General features: G+C 41.4%; 1 protein-coding gene across 2 annotated transcripts in view; it reads left to right on the forward strand.

Annotated features, from left to right (window-relative positions):
• Positions 1-27,082, forward strand: part of CAP2 (cyclase associated actin cytoskeleton regulatory protein 2) — a 44,513-nt gene that overhangs the window by 12,114 nt on the left and 5,317 nt on the right. For both annotated transcript variants that reach the window (XM_087707429.1, XM_087707430.1), the window contains exons 4-12: positions 5,335-5,412; positions 10,576-10,719; positions 11,839-11,924; positions 12,753-12,858; positions 18,255-18,456; positions 21,978-22,147; positions 25,455-25,578; positions 26,417-26,499; positions 26,888-27,028. In XM_087707429.1, the coding sequence (XP_087563555.1) occupies positions 5,335-5,412; positions 10,576-10,719; positions 11,839-11,924; positions 12,753-12,858; positions 18,255-18,456; positions 21,978-22,147; positions 25,455-25,578; positions 26,417-26,499; positions 26,888-27,028 (1,134 nt within the window). The remainder of the gene's footprint in view (positions 1-5,334; positions 5,413-10,575; positions 10,720-11,838; positions 11,925-12,752; positions 12,859-18,254; positions 18,457-21,977; positions 22,148-25,454; positions 25,579-26,416; positions 26,500-26,887; positions 27,029-27,082) is intronic.

Here is a 27,082-nt window from a genome sequence, read left to right on the forward strand (position 1 = left end):
CCTGTAATAAATAAATTTGAATTTTGATCTTTCCCCCACTTATTCAGCCCTCTTAAAAGGTTTTATGGACCATGCAAAAAGCGTGACCCGTCAAAACCGCGTTCCACAAAAGTGCGGTCGACGAAATCGCGTATGTGACGTCATCACAACGCAACGAAAAAGATCGAAAAATTGAAATAAAAATTAAATTACAGCAAGCCGATTCACATAAAGGTAAGGGTTAGGTTAAGGGTTAGGGTTAGGTTAAGGGTTAGGGTTAGGTTTAGAGCGTTAGCGTTACGTTTAGCGTTAGGTTAAGGGTTAGCGTTAGGTTTTTCGTTAGGTTAAGGGTTAGGTTTAGGGTTAGGTTAAGGGTTAGGTTAAGGGTTAGGTTTAGGGTTAGGTTTGGGGGGGTTAGGGTAAGGTTTTCGCTTTATTTTTACATTTTTCGATCTTTTTCGTCGCGCTGTGATGACGTCACATACGCGCTTTCGTCCACCGCGATTTTGTCGTCCGCGGTTTTGTGGTACAACCGCAAAAAGCAGCCAAAGTCCCCATAAGCTTGTACCTCACCTTATATACAGTATTTGAAAAGAAAAAAACCCAGAACGGATGACTCTTTTTAATTATATTTGGGGATAGCAAAAATATCATTCTAAATTACTTGATTAGTAGGTAAGTGTTCTGAAATATCACAATTCGATTAATGATTTCGGGAGTTAGATTTGTAATAAGCGCTACAAGGCTTAAAGCATAACTCATTACAGCTGGCTTTGGTGAATAACCTGCAGCCATTAGCTCAATATATAGCTTCCAAAAGGTCAGGGCTTCATTCTGAACCACTTCTTGAACTGGTGATTTGATAGATGTGTGTGGGTAACGAGCACCGGTATCAAGTTTGGCTAAAGGAGGAATGATAGCCACAGTTGTCAAGGGAACGTTTGCAATAATAGGTGCGAGTGAAACAAGTGACAATTTCTCAGTTGGACGTGCTCATGTGTTAAAACAAATACAAGGTTGGCTATTGTAGTACAGGGGGGTCTTCAACTTCACAATAGTTCATTTAGTGATAGTTCAAAGTTACAATGGCACTGAAAAAAGTGACGATTTTTCACACCTATGACTGTTGCAGCATCCTCATGGTCACGTGATTTACATTTGGATGCTTGACAACTGATTGATATTTATGATGGTTGCAGTGTTGCGGGGGTCGTGTGATCCTCTTTCGCGACCTTCTGACAACCAAAGTCAAAGGAGAAGCCAGATTCATTTAACAACTGTGTGACTAACTTAACAAGTTAGTTGTGTATGAAGATACTCCATCATCTAAGTCAGTGGTCTCCAACCTTGGCAACTTTAAGACTTGTGGACTTCAACTCCCAGAGTTCCTCAGCCAGCAAAGCTGGCTGAGGAACTCTGGGAGTTGAAGTCCACAAGTCTTAAAGTTGCCAAGGTTGGAGACCACTGATCTAAGTCATGGGTGCTTTTTCTGGAGGCAACTGGACTTCCTTGTTTTTTTCTTTGAAGACGTTTTGCTTCTCATCCAAGAAGCTTCTTCATCTCTCAAGTCTGAAGAAGCTTCTTGGATGAGAAGCAAAATGTGTGACGAAAAACCAGAAAGTCCAGTTGCCTCTTGAAAAAACACCTTTGGGTTAACAAGTTAGGTAACCCAAGTATGGTAGACGCATCATCGTGCCTACCATTCCTGTTTTACTGTACCCATTTATTTGTACCCATTTCATTCATACTCATGTTTATTTTTATAGCAATAGCAATAGCAGTTAGACTTATATACCGCTTCATAGGGCTTTCAGCCCTCTCTAAGCGGTTTACAGAGTCAGCATATTGCCCCCAACAACAATCCGGGTCCTCATTTTACCCACCTCGGAAGGATGGAAGGCTGAGTCAACCCTGAGCCGGTGAGATTTGAACAGACGAACTGCAAAACTGCAGTCAGCTGAAGTAGCCTGCAGTGCTGCATTTAACCACTGCGCCACCTCGGCTCCTCGGTATTACAATTATACCTATTACCTTGTAAACGATTGACAAATCAAATAAATAAATAAATAGTTCACTTAACAAATTGTAAAATAGGACAAAACTCACTTAACATAAATTTTGGACTCAGTTGTGGATGTAAATTGAGGACTGCCTGTATAATAGAACTGACCTTAGTATTAGAGACAACGAGAAGCCATAGCTTCTGAAAAGGAGCGAGCCGCAGGGCTCTATGTGCTGCTGACACAGGACTCATACCTTATGTTATCATGGGTTGTTTAACAAAGGTTAGGTAGAATAGGCAGAGCCCAAACCAACAAACTGGGTTAGGGTTTAGCATGGTATACGAAGAAGTCATCTATGAAGCTAGCCATCATCTCGTACCCCCAAGCCATGGAGCTGCAATAGAGCCGAGGTGGCGCAGTGGTTAGCGTGCAGTACTTCAGGCCACTTCAGCTGACTGTTATCTGCAGTTCAGCGGTTCTAATCTCACCAGCTCAAGGTTGACTCAGCCTTCCATCCTTCCGAGGTGGGTGAAATGAGGACCCAGACTATGGGGGCGATATGCTGATTCTGTAAACCGCGTAGAGAGGGCTGAAAGCGCTATGAAGCGGTATATAAGTCTAACTGCTATTGCTAATGGAGACGGCTGTCCCGCCACTGTTGAGTAATGAAAAATTCAGCCATTCTGTTCAGCTCAGAAAACCAGGAAGCTGAGCAGGTGTACACATGGGTGGGCATCATATTGCCTTTCCTCTCGGGCAACAACATATCTTGGTTCTGTTTTGTTTTGCTTTATCCCATCCCTCTGATCCTTTTTAGAGAAATGCAAGTCAGTCTAGAGTTGGATGAATGGGCACGCTCGGTATACCATCGTTCTAATCAAGAACAATTCTGTCTTGTCTGGGTTTAGTTTCAGTTGATTACCCTTCATTCAGGGAATCAGGATATATGCTGGTTCAGTCTCCCTTGACATAGATTTGCCTGGTGTTTTTCTAAAGCCACTGCAGAGCCATTTATACAGAGGTCCATTGAAACGATTTACACGTCGAGCTTTTTTTTCACAGTGCCATTGTGATACAATTGTTCATGTTTATTTTGGAATGAAGTTTTTCTATGGCTCCCTTTGAATGTGCTAGTCAACAGTTTGAATTGATATTGAATGATATGAAGGTTGAAGTGATGATGGCATACAAAAAGATAATAGAGGAAAACAAATTACAAATAAATTACACAGGATGTGCAAAATGGTTTCCTTTGGTTGCCCTGTACATAATTTATTGGAAGAATCTAAGATCTAATATTGTGAGACAGAAAATACATTTCTCTAATCCTTGATATACAATTTATAATTTATGAAATTATAAACATGATAGTTTTCCCCTTTCTTGCTTTCTCTCAAATTAAAAATTGACAACATTTTAAACTTAAATGTTATTGACTCTCTTAAATTAGATTGAAAAAAAGAAAAACATCTGTTGGTTTTACCTAGTGATGTCTCTTTTTTCTGTAAGCTATATATATTTACATCATTGCAAACAGTGGTGGGTTTCAAAAATTGTTCGAACGTACTCTGTGGGTGGGGCCTCCTTTGTGGGAGTGGCTTGCCGCCCATGTGACCGGATGGGAGTGGCTTGCCGCCCATGTGACCGGATATGAAGATGCCGACGACACTTGTCAGAACCACCTTAAATTACCTCACACACAGCACTGGCATGCATAAGAATATGATGTAAACTTGTTTTTTAAAAGGCATCTTTGGTTTGCGTTAAAACAACTTCAACACACGCAATGTTCTGATTGCACCACAAACGCAGTAGTCATCCTTACCTTTCACAGAGGCACTGAGTTTTATAAATATGAGCATGATAGTGTAGAATAATCATATCCAAGGACCAGTGGTGGGTTTCAAAATATTTTGGAACCTCTTCTGTAGGTGTGGCCTGCTTTCCGGGTCCACTGGTGGAACCTCTTCTAACCGGTTCGGTAGATTTGACAAACCGGTTCTACCGAATAGGTGCGAACTGGTAGGAACCCACCTCTGATTGCAATTAAAACTATAGAAATTGTGCTCCTATATACAACTAGCCCTCAACTTGCAAGAGTTTAGTGACTGTTCAAAGTTACAAGAGCAACTGAAAAATGTGACTTATGATTGTTTTTCACATTTACGACCATTGCAGCATCCCCAGATTCATGTGAAAAAAATTCAGATGATTGGCAACGGGTTCCTATTTATGATCATTGCTGTGTCCCAAAGTCATTTGGCGACATTCTGACACAGAAAGTCAATGGGGAAGCCAGAGTCACTTAGCAAACAGTTTATTAACATCAATTGCAGTGATTGGTTCACCGACAAAAGGGCAAACGACAAAATCACGCCCGACTAAACCGCAGTGACAAAACCACGAGTTCTAAAGTGTGCTAATGAATGAGCGCTGAAGCTCGCCGAAAACAGCGCGCCAACAGAAGTGCGCTGTAAACCGCGAGCCGAGGTGGCACAGTGGTTAGAGTGCAGTACTGCAGCTGACTGTTATCTGCAGTTCAGCGGTTCTAATCTCACCGGCTCAAGGTTGACTCAGCCTTCCATCCTTCCGAGGTGGGTGAAATGAGGACCCAGACTGTGGGGGCGATATGCTGACTCTGTAAACCGCTTAGAGAGGGTTATAAAAGCCCTATGAAGCGGTATATAAGTCTAACTACTATTGCTATTGCTATAAACCTAACCCTAAACCTAACCCTAACCCTAAATCTAACCCTTACCTTAACTTAAATCACGCTTCTGTCGGCGCGCTGTTGTCGCCGGGTTGATGACGTCGCGGTTTTAGCGCCGTGGTTTTGTCGGCACGCTTTTGTCGTGCGTGCATTTGTCGGGTCACAGCACTGATTCACTTAACAATTGTGGCAAGAAAGGCCATAAAATGGGGCAAAACTCACTTAACAAATGTCTCACTTATCAAAATAAATTTTGGGCTGAATTGTGGTTGTACATTGAGGACTACCTGCATTAATCTTACTCACAAATTGCAGCGCAAGGGAGGAGATCACAGGTGAGAAGAAATGGATGAAAGCAGAAATGGTTTCCGCCAGGAATGTATAGAAAATGGATGGAAGGCTAAATGTTACCTTTACTTCTATATTACGAAGTGTGCTGCTCGGCTAGCAGATTTTAGAAACCACGCTATAGCTTGGTTAGAGTACATGGGTTTGGATAAATAGGATTTGTGGAGCAAAGAGATTTGGATAGCTTAATCTAAGGGATCGTAACAGTCTCAGGTAGAGAAAGTCCTCTTAAAAGTGTTTGTTTTTAATTCTTTCAGTTCATAGCTTATTCCCTCGCTTATTCCTTTTTCACAGGCTGAAATGGTCCATGCTGCTTTCCAAGCTCAAAGGTCGTTTCTTTGGTTGACCTCACGTTATCAAGAACCGCAGCAGGTAAGAAATCTTGTGGTCACCTGAAATGTTCAAAGATTTGTTGGTTGGTTTTTAAAAATGGGGGAAGTTGGCGTGTTGTAAAGCAAAACAAAACCAGGCTCTTTAGCTTCATTTTATTTATTTATTTTTAAATCTGGGTTCCTGTCCTTATTTAAAAAATAAAAATGATTGGCTCCTGGAGCCCAGTGCTTTAGTTGGATGTATGCGCAGAGCAAAAGATCATAGCATGGAGAATGGCAGATGAATTTCTGTAGGAGGATATAGGAGTCCCATAAATAAAGTTACTGTTAAGACTTTCCCAATCTTGGTTAAATACCTGGAAATATCTCAAAATTTCTTTTGATTCTCTAAGTAATAGTTCTGATAAAGTTGCGAGGCAAGAAACCTTTATTAAACGACAACTTAATTGCATATAAAAATTCACACACACACACATCCCACACACCAGGGGTGGGTTTCAACCGGTTCGCGGTGGTCCCTGCGAACCGGTTGGTCAGCGAACCCGGAAGTAAGTAACTTCCGGGAACGGCGAAGGGCGCACCCGCCCGCCCACGCTCCTTACCCGGTTTTGACGAGTTCTGCGCTTCCACGCATGTGCAGGACGCATACAGCGCCTGCGCGATCCTCCAGGAGCAGCTGGAGCATCGCACAGATGCTAGTACGCATGCGTGCACCGCGGGCGTGCACGAGGACGCCGGCGGCCCCGTTCCAACCGAACCGGTTGGAACGGGGCGAGAAACCCACCCCTGCCACACACATACAATTACTGATCCATACTTTGCAAGATAATTACTATGTGGTTTTTTTTGGGGGGGGGGGTTGACTGCATATTGTGCAAACCTTATGGAGATTTGCAAACCATAATTATTATGGTTTGGTTTGGTTTTTAGTTCGATGTAGTGGTTAAGGTACCAGCCTAGAAACCAGGAGACTGAGTTCTAGTCCCATTTTAGGCATGAAAGCCAACTGGATGATTTTGGGCTAATCACTCTCACAGCAAAATACTTCACAGGGGTGTTGTGGAGAGAATAGAAGGAAGGAGTTTGTGGCTGTTCACTGCTTTGACTTATTTATTAAAATAATAAAAGCAGGATATAAATAAATATGCAACATCCAGTTATATCATATTTAACAAATTATGATTAGCAAAGCATACTTTCATAAAATGGCCGAATGAGATATGACTGACATCTGCTTTGACTAAAACAAACCATGATTTAGTATGATGTCACAAGTTAATTATAATCGGGACTGTCTTAAATTATTTAAACAAATTTAGCATTCCTTATATTGAGATATATGGCATCTAATCTGATGTTGGAGAAAACCATGCTACATACAAAGTGAGTGTAACTTTTTTCTTACAAAACGCAAGGTAGCGGATTGATTCCAATATGGGACTTAAATAATTTACCCACCTTTATTACAGTTTAATTCCTTTTCATTCAAGTAGGGAAAAGGGAGGAGAAAAAGTCAATTCTTTAAAATAATTACTACTGTGCTATGGAAATAATAATCCAAGTACAGCAATGGAGGCACTAAAAGTCCAAAAGGGGGTGGGGGGTAAAAACAGAGCAGCTGACAGCATTCCAAGTATCATGTAGAATTAAATCAGAGTCCAAGGCAAAACGATCCTTAAAGTTCCAATTTAATAAAGCAGACATCTTAGCACATTGCTGTGGATTCCCAATTCTGGAAATTACATCAGAATTCCGCCCAGTTAAAAGTTCATGATCTTGTCCCCACACCCACAATCCATCACATGGTCCAATCTTCTTCTTCTACACTGGCATCTCCACCAAGCTGCTTCCGGTCAGGTGTAAAAGTGCGGAGACAAAAGATGACCTTGGCTTCTAGTAAAGGATGACAACAATACATTCCACAATCCTACTCTTGTCTATTTCCCCCTCCCATCAACTATTGGTTTACGAATGAAACAGCATAATGAAATAAGAGAAAGGCTGGCAGACCAAAAATCTGAACAGGGATATAATTGCAGGCCTGACAGCATCTATGAAACTTTTCAAAGATTGTCCTTCTCTCCTAAAAACCCACTAATCTTTTCTAAGACATTGACAGATTTAATGAAAGTAAATTGAGGCTAATTTTAATTAAATTTTCAGTAAAGGTCGTCCACGACTTACGACCACAATTGGCCCAAAATGTCTGTAGTTAAGTGAGACATTTGTTAAGTGAGATTTTCCCATTTTACGACCTTTCTAGCCACAGCTGTTATGTGAATCATTGCAATTGTTAAGTTAGTAACATGGTTGTTAAATTAATCTGGCTTTCCATTGACTTTGCTTAGAAGGTCGCAAAAGGTGATCACATGACCCCTGGACACTGCAAATGTCATAAATATGCGTCAATTGCCAAGCACCCAAATTTTGATCAGATCACCAAGGCGATGCTGCAGTGGTTATAAATATGAAAAATGGTCATGAGCCAGAGGCTTAACAACATGTATGAACTTCCAAGCTATAATACAATATTCTTAATTTCACATGCTAGCAAAATAATATTTAGGATCATCCAACACAGATTAAAATCTGGAAAAGAGATGGCACATTCAAACAATTTGGTATTCTCCAGAATTTTGCACCACAACCCCACCCCCCCCACAATTCCTGGTAGCCCCCAAGTTAGCTATTAGTAATTTAGAACCTCTAGCAACGTTGATTAATATATAGGATGTGGTGAGTCCTCTAAGTAAAAGAAAAACTTTTTTTTTGCTGTCATATATTGTAGTGTAAAATTAACACAGCTGTACGTGTGTACATAAAGCACAGCTGTCATGCAAAATAAATATTCTGTAACAAGCGTTCGTCTGTTTCAGTAGCATTTTCTACTACAAGTGATATAATAGTTTTGTCTTGTTGAAAGCAAGAAATATGTGTTGTAGGTTTCCAAATAGTGCATTACAGCATGAAGAAAACTCGATATGAACAAAAGAGAAAATACTTCGTTAATGTGACATCATCAGTTTTTTGTTTATACTTTAAGCTAAAGTAACAAACTTAAACAAAACCCAGACAGGTAGGAGAAGCATTAATTTTCATCAGAATTCCCAGGGAATAGAAAAGCATGTTAAGATGACAGCAACCTTTGAAAATGCAAGCAGTTGTGTCATTGAACTTTACAGACAGTTTTTAAACTGGTAGATTGGTGATCATGTCTTCACGGCTTTGCAAATATTCAGAAACAGTGTGTGTGTGTGTGTGTGTGTGTGTGTGTGTGTGTGTGTGTGTGTGTGTGTGTGGTGGGGGGTTATTGCACAATTTATCCTAAAGTAATAAGAGAAAACAAAACCATTAGCATTCTGAAGCATTTAGGATTCTTTCGTTCAAATGTAGTATCCCATGCCCAGCAAGTCACAAAGAAATGTTTGTTGATTGTGATTTTTATGAGATATGTTTCTGCTAGCAAGGCTTACATTTTATTCCATCTTAAAGAGCCTGTCATTTCCCTGCATCTGCAAAAATAGCAAGAGCCAAGAAGATAATTCCAGCTGGCATGTCAATCCTGTAACAACTACAATAAATTACTTAGCAGAGTGAATGCTTTGTTCCTTTTTATGGTTATGTTCTATATTTGTATGTGAAGTGGAAATGGTCACATGAGAAAACCATCGTCCGATACTACAGTTTACGTTGTACTAGCTGGCGAGTAGCTACTGCCTGCAAAATTACTCTTTGGAAAGCTGCGATTTAAACTTTTCTACTTATTTGGAATTTGTTTCGAATGCTCCCAGCAATAGGTTAAGAACAACTGTAAATGATCGTTTAAGTAAACAAGAAGTGGGAAGTTATTTTTAAAACATTTTGGAACTGGAATAAAATAAAACTAAAGTTATTATTATGTATAAAGAATTCCCACTAAAATACAGTTTCCCTTACTGCATGTGATTTCTGTTTATGTGACTCTCTGTTATGCAATTGATCATTTCCATTCAAGAAATCACTTTATGCAGAGAAAATAGTGCTATTATGTGATTTATGCCAGTATATTCCATTTGTTATTAAGAGCCAATGTGATGTACTGTTTAAGGCATCAGGCTAGAAACCAGGAGACAATGAGTTCTACTCCCATCTTAGGCACAAAACCAGCTGATCTTGAGCCAATCACTGTCTCTCAACCTCATGAAAGAACCAATGGCAAACTGAGGAAAGATTCTGAAATCTTGCCAAGAAAATAACTTCAGGGACTAATCCAGGGAGTCAAAACTGACTTGAAGGCACAAAATAAAAAAGTTCATTTGCACCAATGATCTAGAAACATATCAAGACTTCTTCCCACCAAAACTGCTTGTATTTTCCTAGCGAAACCCCTTTCTATCCTCCCTTATGCATTTATAATTAGGTTGTGCTGTTGTTCTAGTGGTGCATCTTCAATTCCATAGCAATAACACTTAGACCAGTGGTGGGATTCAGCCAGTTCGCACCTATTCGGGAGAACCGGTTGTTAACTTTCTAAGCAGTTCGGAGAACCGGTTGTTGGAAGAAATCTCCTTTTGTTTTTTTCCATTTTTGCAGAGCTAATCCTGTAAGGAAGTCAGGAAGGAAACATTCTGGTGTTGTTTCTAGCCTCATCTTTATTGCCCTGCTTACAGAAACTGCCTCTCTGGTTAACTCTTATTGACTTATTTTCCTAAAAAGGATAAATTTCTATAAGCACTAATTGTCTGGTTCTTTGATAACTTTGATATCTTCTGGACTTTTCTTAAAGCTAGTGCTATCAGGGTAGAATTTTAGAAAAGAAATATTTATGAATCCTCTTGGTAGAATGAACAGGAAGGCTCCTAGATATATAAGAACTGAAACACATTTTACCTCACAAGACAAATTCATCATGTAAGAACCTTAAAAGGCCCAGGAAGTTGATTTTTTACTTTAGAGTCTATCTACATTTCATCATTTGGTATAACCCCAAATATTTCAAAACACAGCATATCATCATCACATTAGACACATGACTTCTCTGATAGCAGAAGAGCTGGGTAGCTTTAACACACTGAACAAACATTGAGAAGATCTCAGTTTCAATAATGACAATAAAATTGGTTTGTGTATGCGTGCGTGCGTGCACCACATGCATGCACATACACATACCAAAAGAAACATTTCTGTTCCTGCTACTGATTTCTTCATTTTGTTTATACTGCAGAATGAAGTTGCCGTTCTTCTAAAACCAATATCGGAAAAGATTCAGCAAATTCAGACGTTCAGAGAGAGAAATCGTGGAAGCAATATGTTTAATCATCTGTCTGCTGTCAGCGAAAGTATTCCAGCTCTTGGATGGATAACAATCGTAAGTCCTGAATTTTAGAAGTGGACATTTAAAAAAAAACAAAAAACCCAGTTTTTTCACGCTTATCTGTTCTGACCCCCCTTGTCCCACACCAACACACAATCCGAGCCAAAGATAAGTTACAGTATTTAATTAACAGACAGACAGGTCCTTGGCAGCAAACTGGCGCAGACAAGCTTGGGCAGCAATCCAGCACAGATAAGGCTTGGCAGCAATCCAGCCTACCAAGCTCACAATAATGTTTTCTGACATTAATTCCTGCGTTGACTTCTGCAAGAGGGGCGTGTACACAAGCAGTCCTTTATAGTCTGGCGAGGAGCCTAATGACCACCAGCTGAGTGCAATTACATCCTGTACTTGTGCAACTGTTCCTGACGCCTATTAGCTCTTCTGTGCTGTGCATCCAGGAACAACTCACTGCTAGCGTCCGGCTTACTCTCCCTTATCTCCTCCCCACTGGTCTAAGGCTCAGGTGCCTCCTGGTGCCAACCAGCCTCTTTGCGCCCTGTTCGGAGTCGGAATCCTGTCCAGGGTCCTCCACATCCTCCAGAGCCGACTCATAGGGCCCCTCGCTGTCGGAGTCTGGTGGCAGCTCCAGCGGCTCCTGCTGGGCCACAACATTTATCTATCATGCAACCTTGGGTTGGTTTGACTCTCGTTCAGGCCTCATTGTTTGCAGATATTTGTTGAATGGGACTTTATCCCTCAATAGTGAGATTGGCGGGTGGAAACATTTAGTTGACTTGACCAATGGAAACGTTATTGGATCTGTTTAGTACATGGCTAAGAGATCACCAGGCCTGTCGCCTAAACTGTGAAGTCATGAACGCATTCCTGAAAAAAGGCAGTGGCATATATTCCAGACTGCTTCCATATTGCTGCCAAGGAAATTTGCAAGCATAGATAACTAAACAGTTATCTGGTGTCATGAAGTGACCTTACTTTTCTTAGAGAACAAGGTCAGCAAAACAGGCTTCCACAAGGCTCTGATATATCTACGTTTCTTTAAAATAGCTATCAGTCGTCATCCCCCCCCCCCCATAATTACATTTACCTTTTCTTTCTCTCTTAAAAATCGATTCCTGTGGTTTTACACAATGCTCCTGTGTTCTCTTTTAGTCTGCTAAGCCAGGGCCTTACGTAAAGGAGATGAATGATGCTGCTACATTTTATACTAATAGGGTGTTAAAAGACTACAAGCATAGGTAAGTTAATACTCCCCACCACCACCTCCATCAACCAATTTAGCTACTTTACTTTGGCTGGTGTGTCTGAATTATTACATTCTAAAGCAGGGGCGTCCAATCGTGGCAACTTTAAGACTTGCAGACTTCAATTCCCAAAATTCTGGGAATTAAAGTCTGCAAATCTTAAGCGTTAACACACATAGCATTACACACCCACACTAACCGACACAGCACCTCGTTCACCACCTCACACATTCATCCCAACCCTCTGTTGCAGCATCAGATACCCCATGCTGCGCATATCATGTACCCTCCCCCCTTATGTATCCCCTAACCCCCTCCTGGGAAAAGCCATTTACCTGCCTTCAAGCCTGAGAATTCAAACTTCCTGCTGGGTTATCTACTTGCACAGGTGTCAAAATCACCGTGTCACGTGACCTTTCATGATGTTTTTCCCTTTCGCGGAACTGGGATGGGTGTGGCCTGTGTGTGTGATGCACCTGGACCGCTGGCTGTCAGTTTGACACCCCTGCTCTACTGACTTTTATTGTGGGAAACCAGGAAGAAATGTCTCATCTGGATTCAGTTAATGATGACAACTGGGATGCAGATATTGCCATCATTAATCAGTAGAGCCTCACTTTATAACCCAGCATGCAGGTGACATAATTTTCTCTCCTAATTGCTGCCCCAAGTCAAGGGCTACCTTTATTGAATTTCAGTAGGTAGCTTTTTAAACATGATTCAAGTGATTACAAATTACCATCAGTGGCAGTTCTCTCCTTGTCTTGAAGGTGAGACAGGATCCTAAAGAACATGTTCAAATATGCTTTTATTGTGTTATAGTGATTTGCGTCACATTGATTGGGTGAAATCATTCCTGAATATTTGGACAGAGCTTCAAGCATACATAAAAGAATATCACACCACTGGGCTCATCTGGAGTAAAACTGTAAGTAGTATATTCCTTACCTTTTCATTGTGAAAAAAAGGGAATTAATACATTATTGTACAGCAGTGTTCCCAATTTAGTGGTGGAGGGGGTTAAAATTATTCTTGAACTAAGAGAAAAAACAAAAATATCATTTTGGTTCCCAGAAACTGTGTATATTTCCAGGACAAAGAACTTTATGAAATAAATGAGTTAGGAGAAGGTTTTAAATGTTCTGTCTCTTAAGTGTCTTTGATTCCATAATTGACTGTTTCCAAGAAAATTAGGAAAACTATATGCAGGTAATCTTCAAGTTGTGATGGCCATGGAGCCAGGAACTCTGTTGCTAAGTCACAGTTGTAGAATGGAACTTCATGTGACCACATTACTTAGTGAAGGCAATTATGTCAGTTAAACAAAGACCATGCGTGTTATTAAGAGAGGACCTCAGGGACGTTGGAGTCCTAATGGACAATCAATTAAATAAGAGCCAGCAGTGTGTGGCAGTAGCCAAAAAAGCCAATGCAATCCTAACAGAGGAATTGAATCAAGATCACATGAGGTACTGGTAGCACTCTATAAAGCCTTAGTAAGGGCACACCTCAGTTGGCTGAGGAACTCTGAGAGTTGAAGTCCACAGGTCTTAAAGTTGCCAAGGTTGGAGACCACTGTTCTAGATGACCTACAAGGTCCCTTCCAACTCTGTTATTCAGTATTCTGATCACATCTCCTGATCTGATCACATCTCCTGCTGGATTCCCTATTGACTTTGCTCTCCAGCAGGGATCATTAGAAACTGCAGTCATGTGACTGTGACTCACTATGATGTCATAATTGTGAGCTGGGTGCCAATCACCCTGATCTCAATCATGTGACTGTGGAGATGCTGCAATGACCAGAACTCCAAGGAACCACCATAAGTCCTCTAGTTGAGCGTTGTTGTAACTTTGAACCCATTGCGGAATGAATGGTTGTAACCCAAGGACTATCTGTATACTTGGATCAGCGGTGGGATTCAAAACTTTTTACTACCGGTTCTGTGGGCATGGCTTGGTTGGCATGGCAGGGGAAGGATACTGCAAAATCCCCATTCCCTCCCGATCAGCTGGGACTCAGGAGGCAGAGAATAGATGGGGGCGGGGCCAGTCAGAGGTGGTATTTGCCAGTTCTCCGAACTACTCAAAATTTCTTCTGCCGGTTCTCCACCTGCTGAATACCATCTCTGACTTGGATCTACATTTTAAACATTTAATCATCACAAAGAACAACATGTCCCAGCCAAGCCAATTATATTGGTTGGGGTTTCTTCCCCATTTTGTTCATGCATTCTTTTGCAACTTTACCTAACTTGGGTTTTAAAAATTACTTAAATAGCCTTTTCTGTGTATTTTAATACACAGAGTTCAGTTTATGGCTTCTGTAAAATCATCATCATTCCCCAGGCATGTTACAGGTTCTCAAGGGTTGACCTTGCCTCCATGCAGCAGGTGTTTGCTATTGCTAGCAATTCATTAGATTAAATCTGAGCAGATGTTTTAACAATAAATCTTTATAAACAGCTTATAAAAACTATTTAGCACAAATGTTTACAATGTCTGTCTCCTAGGTTTATGTCAGCTGCCTCCTTGGGGGACAGCTGTTCTCTTGTTATTGTCCATTATTTCAAATGGTTAGGCAATGTAGGACAATACATAGTGCCAAACTAATAATATATGATAATACTTGTGCCAAAATATTTATTGGAGGTTGCTACATATCATTTTCACATTAATTCTCAGGGAAACCGTTATGTCAAATGGATGAATATCAGGTTTTAAATGGAAGTTATAGTAATAAGCCAAAATTAGTGTTTCATGAATGACAGCAGTAACTAAAAAGCTTGTCTCTCGAATTCACTTGGAATTTGTAAATGGAGAAGAGATGAGAGTGTTGGACTTTTTAATTCTCTTCTTCTCCCGCTAAAGATGACATTTAAAAACTGGAGTAGAAATACAATGTGCAAAGATACTGATTGATAATCCTCACCCAGTGACTGAGTGTCTGTGCTGCTAAATTATAAGGAGGTATGTTTGGTTTTGGCAGAACCATTGCATTTTTAATTACAGCTTCCAGCTTTAGCATGTTTCACCGATGGTTGTTGATATGTAAAGGTAACATTTTGTGAGCAATGCGATATTTGTCATAGCAACATAGCCAATTTCATTGGGTCATTAATACTGAACTGGCAAAGGTGCTCTAATGCTTAACGTATATTCTAGACAAGATGAGAGACACACAGATCAAACAAACAAACAATCAATCATAAAAGTCCCTAGGCAATTTGTTATGCCTTTTGCAGTAAGAAATGACTTCAGAGGTGAAATCAACTTACCTTCGCTACCGGTTTGCAAATGTCAGCGCGCGGGGGACTTTCCGCGCATGCGCAGAGCGTCATGGGACATGATGATGTGAGGGTGGGTGGGCGGAGCTTCCCACCGCAGCCGCTAACGGTTCGCCTGAACCGGATAGAACCATTCAATTTTCACCCCTGCATGACTTCCTTTGATTGTGGTTTTTGAACAAGACAGAGTGGCTCGATATACATATAACACAAAGCCATATATCCTTAATAAATCTCATGGCTTGGTTCATGTTTTGTTTTGTTATTGCTTAGCACAGCCCTTGAGGAGTGTGGTGGCACACGTGGTTAGAACGCTGGGTTGACAAACAGCAGGCCCACGTTCGAGACCCAAGTGCTACTGTATGACGGGGTGTGCTTCTGTCATTTGCTCCAGCTCCTGCCCACCTTGCAGTTCGAAAGCGTGCAAACGTGAGTAGATAAATAGGTACCACTTGAGTGGGCGCATTAATAGGGACATGAAAGGAGCCGCCAACTGGGCGTCTCCAAGGCAACAGTGATGTCACTGGATAATCTTTTCAACCCAGAAGTGGTGCTTGAATGTGAAGCACAGCACTTTTGTTCCTCTTGGAGCTTCCTCTCCTCAAGCTAGAGGTGGAAACTGACAGCAGTTTCCTGCCCTTTTGAGGTAGGAAACATGAAAATGACATTATAAGCTCTAAAAGAGGCACACCAGAGTTCAAAAATAAAAGAAATCCACCAAATATTTGAGCCTTTGTGAACTATGTGTATCTTGCCTACCTGTCCGTATTTTTACAAACCCCTAACTCTCTCTTGGACAGATATTTGTATCAGTGGTGGGTTTCAAAAATTGTTCAAACCTACTCTGTGGGTGTGGCCTCCTTTGTGGGAGTGGCTTGCCGCCCATGTGACCGGATGGGAGTGGCTTGCCACCCATGTGACCGGATATGAAGATGCCAATGACACTTGTCAGAACCACCTTAAATGACCTCACACACAGCACTGGCATGCATAAGAATATGATGTAAACTTGTTTTTTAAAAGGCATCTTTGGTTTGCGTTAAAACAACTTCAACACACGCAATGTTCTGATTGCACCACAAACGCAGTAGTCATCCTTACCTTCCACAGAGGCACTGAGTTTTATAAATAGGAGCATGATAGGGTAGAATAATCATATCCAAGGACCAGTGGTGGGTTTCAAAAATTTTTGGAACCTCTTCTGTAGGTGTGGCCTGCTTTCCGGGTCCACTGGTGGAACCTCTTCTAACCGGTTCGGTAGATTTGACGAACTGGTTCTACCGAATAGGTGCAAACTGGTAGGAACCCACCTCTGATTTCTATTTATTTCTTAAGGATATTAATTCTGCCTGCCTTAAACCAGATTAATTTGTAGGTGTTTATTCTAAGTTTATCTTTAGTGTACTTGTTCACAAATATATATCTTCTCAACATCTGAAAAATGCTTATGTTTTAACTGAACGTCCACTTAACATCAATTAGTAAAATCCTGAAAGAATAAAATCTCATTCGGTTGGTGAAAAGGCTCTAGCCCTATAAAGTTTTGTATGCTTCATATAATTACGGAGTCCTATATTGTTCTGTTCATTCATATACCCAGACATAAAAAAGAGACTGTGAAGCTCAGAAGATCATATAACAACCTACTAGAACAGGTGGGCCATGGCCCAGAGATGTAGATCTTTTGTTAAGGTGTTTCTTCTGTAAATGTACACTAGTGTTGTCTTTATGAAGCTTAAATGTTACACCACCTGTTTTCAAGCTGCAACGAAAGTCTAGTTACCAGATGAAATAGCTGATGGGCAAAGGCAGTCCTCAACTTACGACCACAATTGAGCCTAAAATTTCTGTTTTAAGTGAGACATTTGTTAAGTGAAATTTGCCCTATTTTACAACCTTTCCTGCCACAGTTGTTAAGTGAATCACTGCAATTGTTAAGTTAGTGACATGGCTGTAAAGTGAATCTGGCTTCCTTGTTGACTTTGCTTGTCACAAAAGGGGATCCCATGACTCTGCAACACTGCAACCGTCACAAGTATGAGTCAACTGCCGATCATTTGATCAACTTTCAACTTTTAATAGACTTGTATGCCGCCCAATCCCGAAGGACTCCGGGCGGCTCACATAAAAGCAGTTTAAAAATATTTAAAAAGATTAAAACATAAGACAGAGCGACTTAAAAACAGAAAACACAACATACACTCAGTTTTTAAAAGGGGCTCAATCAAGATCAACAGCCCCAGGCCTGCCGGAACAGCCAGGTCTTAACAGACTTATGGAAGGCCAGAAGAGTAGGAAGGGTCCGGATCTCAGGGGGTAGATCGTTCCAAAGGGCCGGAGCAGCAACAGAGAAGGCTCTCCCCCGAGGAGCCGCCAGCCGGCACTGCGTAGCCGATGGCACCCGGAGAAGGCCCGTCCTGTGCGATCTTATTGGGCGCTGGGAGGTATGTTGCAGGAGGCGGTCTCGGAGATATCCAGGTCCTAGGCCATGTAGGGCTTTAAAGGCAATAACCAGCACCTTGAAGTGTGTCCGGAGACAGATGGGAAGCCAGTGCAGCTCGCGGAGGATAGGTGTAACATGGGTGTACCTAGGTACAACCTATTATCGCTCGCGCGGCTGCATTCTGGACCAATTGTAGTCTCCGGACACTCTTTAGGGGCAGCCCCATGTAGAGCGTGTTACAGTAGTCGAGCCTTGAGGTGACAAGGGCATGAGTGATCATTTGGAGTGCCTCCCGGTCCAGGTAGGGCCGCAACTGGTGCACCAGGCGAACCTGGGCAAAAGCTCCCCTGGTCACAGCTGACAAATGGATATAGGATCATGCGGATGTTGCTACGCTTGTAAGTGTGCAAAATGGTCATGCTTCATTTTTCTAGTGATGTTGCAAGTCGAGGAATACCTGTATGGCTGTTATAGAGAAATATCTCCTCTTTTTTGTCTATTAGCTGAATTGTTCATTTGGTTGTTTTACAACATGGGAGTAAAATTACATTTTACAAAAACTCCATCTGTTTTCTTTCAAAACAATATAATTAGGGTCCAGTAGCATCAGCAGCATCAAGTTTTCCTGCTATAGGGAACAAACAAGGCCTCCCTCCTCCTCCGCCACCACTTCCTCTGCCACCTCCGCCCCCAAGACCTCCTCCTGCCATCGATACAGAAAATGCAAAAGAGGATGCCACCGGATCTCGTTCAGCTTTATTTGCACAATTGAACCAGGGAGAAACAATTACTAAAGGTATGAAGCCTACCATAAACTTAGCACCTCTTCAAACCATTTCTCTCTACGTTTCCTCATAAAAGTTAACAACACTTGCTTTCATGAATGCAAACGTCTTGATGCTAAAAATGCTTAACTTGGGAATCTGACACTGCAGACACTTCTGGGGAAGAAATGGTGAGCTGAACATCCCCGAAGCAGTGGGGACGGCATTTATGATGGAGATTGGCAGCCGAGCGCTGGATCATGGCTGGCGAAACCTTCTGGAGAAAGTTGAGATTGTGAGATTGCCCATATGTACTCCAGACAGCTCCTTCTTGTGAGTAGGCTACAGGAACCCAAGTTTTAGTGGTTGGCTTATGTGAGCGGCTGGGAGTCAAGGGATTCCATCCATCTAAGCCAGTGTTTCTCAACCTTGGCAACTTGAAGATGTCCGGACTTCAACTCCCAGAATTCCCCAGCCAGCGAATGCTGGCTGGGGAATTCTAGGAGTTGAAGTCCGGACATCTTCAAGTTGCCAAGGTTGAGAAACACTGATCGAAGCCCACAGCCTAATGTAACCTGTGTGGACACAAAGCTCAACCAAACCTCATTTTTTAAACACTTTTGGATTTTGTTTTATTTTTACTGCTTCCCAGGTGTTAAGAACTTTCAGAACAGCAAGTTTTTATTGCAGTTTCCTTCTCCTTAGTAAATGAAGTTTTGAGCATGAGTTTAAGAAAAAAAATATTTTTGCTGTTTATAAACAGCAAAAAGTTTTTTTTAGAGTATTGATTTTGGAAAGTTACAAGAAGACTTAAGGGTCCAGATGAATTTGAAATGGACTTTGAAATTAATTATAAGAATCCTTCCCATGGGGAAATACTTTTGTTTTCAATTCTTTTTAGAAAAAAAATGATAGAATGGGATTTGAAGGTTGGACACCAGTAGGAATAAAAGGAACTGAAGATTACAGGTAAAAGAGAAGAGCAATTAAATTTGATTTACTAATACAGAGTGGAATAAATTTTTTGAAACATTTGACATATTCTTGAGCAATGGACCCAGAAGTTCAGTTTAACGCTATCTGCCATTACAGTTAGTCCTCAACTTAGGGCCACAATTAAACCTGGAGTGACGGTTGTACATTGCTGTGCTCATTAAGCAAGGCACACATTTAATTGCCTCATTTAACAACCACAATTCTTGCTCTCTGCGTAGGGTTCATTAAAGAAACGTGTCGGTTGTTGTGTGGAACATTAGTTGTTAGTGGAGAACGGAGTGCCAGAATCAAGGTTCTAATTCACCCTTTTGCTGTTTATTTCAAAAGAAAAATAAAATAAAATCCAAAGTTGTAAACTTTTTTCACTAAGGGTTGGAACGAACTCACCTGGTATTTTCAACTTGTTGAATCAAACATACCTTAGAGCTGAAAAGCAGTTAACAAGCAATTTCTGAAAATGATTAGAAAAGGAAGTATGTGAACCTAGTACCCTTAAAAGCACCGCCGCTCCCTTGTCTCCTAGAGTTTAAGCCTGCTGGAGACTGCTGTCTTGCAATCTTCTCATGAGGAGCAAGTGTTTGGAGCACTTGTGGGCAATCTCAAGTCCTTTCCTTGTCCAGAAAGGAATTACGATTAGCTGATCTACTCACTGGTTCTTTATTCTGCTGGATCTTTATTCTCTACTTTTAGTTGATCTTTATTCTTTAGTTGAGCCCTCTTCAGTTGGCCATTTTTTTCCATAGAAGTCCACATTCATGTTTTATTTCTGGGGCACAGTGCAGGCCCATTTTTGAATCTGTTGTCCTATTTTAAATACTACAACCACATTTATGCTTGTATGTGCATCAGGCCAGCTATACATCACGGTTCCACCACAAAACCGCGTTCGACTAAAGGGCGCTCGACGAAACCGCGTAGCTGACGTCATCACAGTGCGACGAAAAAAGCACGCTGTAAAAGCTAAAGCTAAAATTAACCCTTAAACCTAACCCCCCTAAACCTAATCCTAAACCTAACCCTAACCCTTAACCTAACCGTAAACCTAACCCTAACCCTAACTCTTAACCTAACCCTAAACCTAACCCTTAACCTAACGCTAAACCTAATCCTAACCCTTAACCTAACCCTAACCCTAACCCTAACCCTTAACCTAACCCTAAACCTAACCCTAACCCTAACCCTTAACCTAACCCTAAACCTAACTCTTAACCTAACCCTAAACCTAACCCTTAACCTAACGCTAAACCTAATCCTAACCCTTAACCTAACCCTAACCCTAACCCTAACCCTTAACCTAACCCTAAACCTAACCCTTAACCTAACCCTAAACCTAACCCTAACCCTTAACCTAACCCTAAACCTAACCCTAACCCTTAACCTAACCCTAAACCTAACCCTAAACCTAACCCTTACCTTAACTTGAATCGGCTTGCTTTCACAGCGCTATTTAAAGCGCCCTTTTTTCTCCGCGGTCGCTGTTGTCGCCCTGCGGTTTAATCAGGCGCGCTTTAGTGGAGCGCGGTTTTGTCGTGCCACGATACATCACTTACTACCTAAACTAGGGATTTACTGAAATATAAATACCCACATTTGTACTGGAGAATACTAGGATCAATAAGGACATTAATTGGGCACTGCCCAGAGTTGATTGAAATATGGGCAGCTATATAATTTAAATAAATACACAAACAAACAAATAAATACGGCAGTGAACTGGAGGACACTTAGGTCAATAAGAACACAGGTTAGGACGAAGAAGCTGTGGTCCTCCCATTGTTAATGTTAGCAACTTCCAACAGCTTTTTGACAATAACATGGAAAGTCATGGGAGATGCCGACATCTGGAGAGCTTGTCTCATGATTCTGGTTCAGATAACATTTAAAGGCTGAGAGTTACCTCTTGCAACCTGAATTATCCCAGGAGGCTTAAGGTTACTCCTTACTTTCTCGGAAACCTTAAGCTCTACCATTTGTTTTAATTTGACAGTTAAATCAAATGAATGTTCTACAAATAGATGTATTCAAATGTATATCAATTTACGAAATGCAGTACATGACTATTACTTTGGGTATCGTGCAGGGGTGGGTTTCTCGCCCCGTTCCAACCGGTTCGGTTGGAACGAGGCAGGCGGCGTCCTCCTGCACGCATGCGGCGTCCTCGCGCACGCGCGCACCACGCGCATGCGTACTAGCGTCTGCGCGATGCTCCAGCTGCTCCTGGAGGATCGCGCAGGCGCTGTATGCGTTCTGCGCATGCGTAGAAGCGCAGAATTCGTAAAAACCGGATAAGGAGCGGGCGCGGGTGTGCGGGCGCGGGTGTGCGGGCGCGGGTGTGCGGGCGCGGGTGTGCGGGCGCGGGTGTGCGGGCGGGCGCAGGGGGGTGGGCTTCGCCATTCCCGGAAGTAAGTTACTTCCGGGTTTGGTGACCAACCGGATCGCAGGGACCGGTGCTAACCGGTCGAAACCCACCCCTGGTATCGTGTATTAACAAAGCAAAGCTTGTAAATTAAAAAAAAAACTTTTTAAAAATTTCTACTATTGCTTGTGATTTTTATAGGGCTTCGACATGTCTCTGATGACCAGAAGACCCATAAAAATCCCAGCCTGCGTGTTCAAGGAGTAGCAATGCAATCTCCTACCAAAACCTATGCTTCTGAGGCTCCCAAAGTACTTCCTCAAAAGAGTTACCCTCCTGTGTTAGAACTTGAAGGCAAGAAATGGAGAGTGGTAAGTTCAACTCACTGGAAATTATCTTACAATTGATTGTAATTGACTTTTCCATTGAATTGTTACCTAAGAATTGTGTGCTTGATTTTTTTTTTGTAATAGGATTAATAGTTTTACTTCCTAAGAATTTTAAATAACCAATAGCAGTAGACTTAGCAATAGCAGTAGACTTATATACCGCTTCATAGGCCTTTCAGGCCTCTCTAAGCGGTTTACAGAGAGTCAGCATATTGCCCCCAACAATCTGGGTCCTCATTTTACCCACCTCGGAAGGATGGAAGGCTGAGTCAACCCTGAGCCGGTGAGATTTGAACCGCTGACCTGCTGATCTAGCAGTAGCCTGCAGTGCTGCATTTAACCACTGCGCCACCTTGGCTCTTAATTGAAACATATATTGGATCCAACAGGTAGCAACATCTATGAGCTGAGAAGCTATGGGACTGGTTAATACTTGGATGAGCAATCGCCAAGTAGTAGGGTTGTAATTTACTGTAGATTGGAAATCATACAGGAACTCTACATCATATAGTAATTCTACTTCAAATTTAGTGTGAGAGTCCTGTGTGAGCAGGGGGTTGGACTAGATGACCTCCAAGATCCCTTCCAACTCTGTTACTGTTTAAATTGTTACTAGGTAAGAAATAAGACATTTCCATATTTACAGAGATTAGATTAGATTAGATTAGATTGTTTATTTGTATGCCGCCATTTTCCCTGGGGGGACTCAGGGCGGCTCACAATCCAAGGGGGGGAAAAGACAAAATTTTACATATAAGACAATACATGATTAAAACACAACATTCATACCATTCGGGCGGGTTACAATCTTTAGCCCCAGGCCTGACGGGATAGCCAGATTCTAAGGGCTGTGCGGAAGGTCTGGAGGGTGGTGAGGGTACGAATCCCCACGGGGAGATCGTTCCATTGGGTCGAGGCTACCACCGAGAAGGCTCTCCTCCGCGTGGTGGCCAGTCGGCATTGGCCAGCGGATGGAACTCGGAGGAGGCCTAAACGATGAGATCTAATGGGTCGTGTGGAGATTGCATGAAGAATGAAAATGATTCTTCGTGCATTGCTAATAAAGGAAAAACAATGAATACGACTCATTCTATTCTTATCAATATTATAATAATAACATTATTAATAACACTATAGTCATGCCAAGAGATCCTAGTCTTTTCCCTGATGAAGGCTGAGAACTTCATCAGCTTCTGTCAGGATAAGCCTACAGAATCAATCTCATCCAGTGGGAGAGACAGCCCTGTAAATACCAGTACTCAGTCTTCGTGGCTTTTATGGGTTTGCCAAAACACTGGTACGATGCAATATTTCTCAATTACTTTAATTTCCAAATTCCTTTGAAGAGCAATACCCTATTTCTTATCCCAAGAAATTGACAGAAAGGGGAAAAAAAGAATGTTGCTGGATTTACAAAATTCAGCCCAAAATTCAATGTTTGCTTGTATCATAAGGGAAAAGTGGAAGCAATAACTTATTGTTGACTAATTTTCATTCACATTATAAGTTGTTTCTTTACCTAAGGTCAAATGTTCAAGATAGAACGCTTTCTTTAAAAAAAATGACAAACCATTTTGTGCCTAGAGCCCTAGACAGTATAATTTACCGAATTTTCAGAGTATAAGATGCACCTTTTTTCCCCAAAAATGAGGCTGAAAATCTGGGTGCGTCTTTTACACCAAATACAGCATTTTTTTGCCACCTGAAGCCCCGCCCCTTCACCAAAATGGCCGTGCATACCCTTATGGAGGCTTTCAGAGAGCTCCTGGGGGCTGGGGAGGGCAGAAATGAGCAAAATAGGGCTGTTTTTTTGCCCCCCCCCCCAAGCTCCCAGCAGCACTCTATAAGCCTCCATAAGGCTATGCGTGCAATTTTTTTAAACAAAAAATGGGCCTGATTTTGTGAACAACAGGCCGTTTTTTGCTCGTCCCCCCCCCCCCCGGCTATTCATGCCTCTCTTTTGGGGGGGAAACGGGCCCGTTTTTGTGAAAAACGGGCCGTTTTTGGGAGGTTTGCACAGTGCAAAAACTTTGTTTTCCTTTTGGAAAGCTCTTTAACTGATTGATGAGAATTACATTGATCAAGTGCTGTGCCAGCAGAAACACCTACCTATCTACTGTATTTCTCTCTCTATTTCTCTCTCTCTGTCCCTCTACTTACCTACCTACAAACTCTCTCTCTCCCTACCTACCTACTGTATTTCTCTCTCTCTTTCTATCTCCTTTTATCTACCTACCTACCTAACTATTCTCCCTTTCTCCCTACCTATCTACTGTATTTCTCTCTCTCTCTATTTTTCTCTCTATCCCTCTCCCTACCAACCTACCTATTCTCTCTCTCTATTTCTCTCTCTCTCTATTTATATACCTACCTAACTACTCTCTCTTTCCCCACCTACCTACTGTATTTCTCTCTCTTTCTCTCCCTGTCTCTCCCTCTATCTATCTACCTACCTACTTTCTTTTTTTAATTTGCCTCTTCAAAACCTTGGTGCATCTTATACTCCGGTGTGTCTTATACTCCGAAAAATACGGTAGTTATTTTGCTCTCAAGGACTGCTAAGGGTTAGTGTTGGTCATTGGCCCCTTATTTGAACGTGGTAGCAACCATAGGATGGAACCATGTTACTGAATTGAAAGTTTGCTGCCAAATTTTAGCTGTGTGCCCTGGGAGTATTCTAGGATCTGTAATATGTATGTTGCAGGGAGCATATGCAGCAAATAAGTAATTGGTTCCTTCTTCTGTGCTTTATTTTACATACAAATATTTAACATACTGTGTTGATTTCCATTTTGAACTGTATTTCTTTTTTAATACATGTTATGTATTGCTGTTGTTATATTTTTTCATTCCACCTCTTTATATGTACAGTAACTCAAGGCAGTAAACATTCCTAATACTCCTGCCTCCTTTTTCCCCACAACAATCCTGTGAGGTGGGTTGGGCTGAGAGAGAACACTTGGCCCAAAGTCACCCAGCCGACTTTATGCCTATGGTGGAACTAGAACTCACAGTCTCCTGGTTTTTGGACCAGCAATTTAATGACTATACCAAAGTTTCTTAAATGTAAACAGTGTTACGTCCTAATGATATATACTGCTAAATTGGGAAACAGATATAAAACAATTGTAGAGTGGAATTGCAAGTTATGTTTTCCCTCCCCCCCCCCCACTTGCCCTTACTCTCTTTAAGCAGTAGAGATTGAGAGGAAAGTCCAAATACTACTTTCTTATCTGTGGTAACAGCTAATATAAGATTAATTAAACTTTTTTTTTTGCAAACAATGCAGGAGTACCAGGAGAACAAGAATGACCTATTAATTTCAGACACTGAACTCAAGCAAGTAGCTTACATCTTCAAGTGCACTAAATCTACAATACAGATAAAAGGAAAAGTTAATTCCATTACTATTGGTAAGTTCACTTCTAAGACAAGACTAAAGCTGAAATGCTTATTTATCTTGAGCAAGTCTTATGGTGCACAGCAGACCTTAATTTCAAATAAACGTGTTTAGGAACGGTTCCACCACAAAACCGCGCTCGACTAAACCGTGTCCGACTAAACCGCGTAGCTGACGTCATCAACAGGGCGACAACAGCGTGGAGACAGAAGCACGCTGTAAACCCTAAACCTAAAATTAACCCCTAAACCTAAACCTAACCCCCTAAACCTAATCCTAAACCTAACCCTTAACCTAACCCTAACCCTAAACCTAACCCTTAACCTAACTCTAAACCTAATCCTAACCCTTAACCTAACCTGAACCCTAAACCTAACCTGAACCCTAAACCTAACCCTAACCCTTAACCTAACCCTAAACCTAACCCTTAACCTAACCCTAAAGCTAACCCTAACCTTAAGTTGAATCGGCTTGCTTTCAAAGCGCTATTTAAAGCGTCCTTCTTTCTCCGCGCTGGCTGTTGTTGCCCTGTTGATGACGTCAGCGACGCGGTTTAATCGGGCGCGGTTTAGTTGAGCGCAGTTTTGATGGGTCACGTTTAGGAACGCACTGTCCATTACAAGTCTTCTGGGCAAGCATTTGTTTATTCTTCCAAATAAGCATCATGTAACACTGCTCAATTCTACAAGGGTTTGTGCCTTAGCTGAATATTTTAAGATAGTTTTGTTGACATCTGTAGGGATAATCATATAACTGAAGTTATTCATAGGTATTTTCAAGAAGTGGCAAAAAATGCCTTATATGAAAAAAAATATAACTGTATCTATACAATCCTTTTCTTTCTTTTTCAGACAACTGTAAAAAGTTTGGCCTTGTATTTGACAATGTTGTTGGTATCGTTGAAGTAATAAATTCCAAGGATATTCAGATACAGGTAAACCCATCTTCATATAACACCAGTATGGAAAAACAAATCCAAAATAGGAAAAAAGTACTATTCAGTTGTAAAATGACCCATCTCCCCATCTTTATGCAATTGGTATCTTGCGTGGCAGAGCTAACTGGATAGAGGGAAAGAGTCCAGCACGTTAGCTGAGCTTGGACTGACCCAATCACTGCCTCAAGTGTTAAAAATGTTGTTTTTAGTTACTTATATCCCTTAGTTCAATTTTTCTTTTCATGTTAAAGAATGTCCTATTTTTCTCTTCTGAGGCAGGTTAAGATAATTACACATAGGCCAATGTGAGCCTCAGAGCTAAGGAACAGCCTCTTGGGGAAGAGAAAGATTTATTTAGTTCCGATTTCTGACTTTATTGTCTTAGGTACTTGGGAAAGTGCCAACCATTTCAGTGAACAAAACTGAAGGCTGCCATATATACCTTAGTGAGGAATCATTAGATTGTGAGATTGTAAGCGCTACGTCATCTGAAATGAACATCCTGGTACCAGTGAACGGCGACTATGTAAGTACTACATTTTACAAAACACAGAAACATATACTGAATCTGTCAGCCTCT

This window comes from Thamnophis sirtalis, unplaced genomic scaffold (genome assembly GCF_051295495.1).
Source record: "Thamnophis sirtalis isolate CommonGarterSnake01/CBP01778 unplaced genomic scaffold, rThaSir2_p1.2 scaffold_2, whole genome shotgun sequence".
Lineage (NCBI taxonomy): Eukaryota > Metazoa > Chordata > Lepidosauria > Squamata > Natricidae > Thamnophis > Thamnophis sirtalis.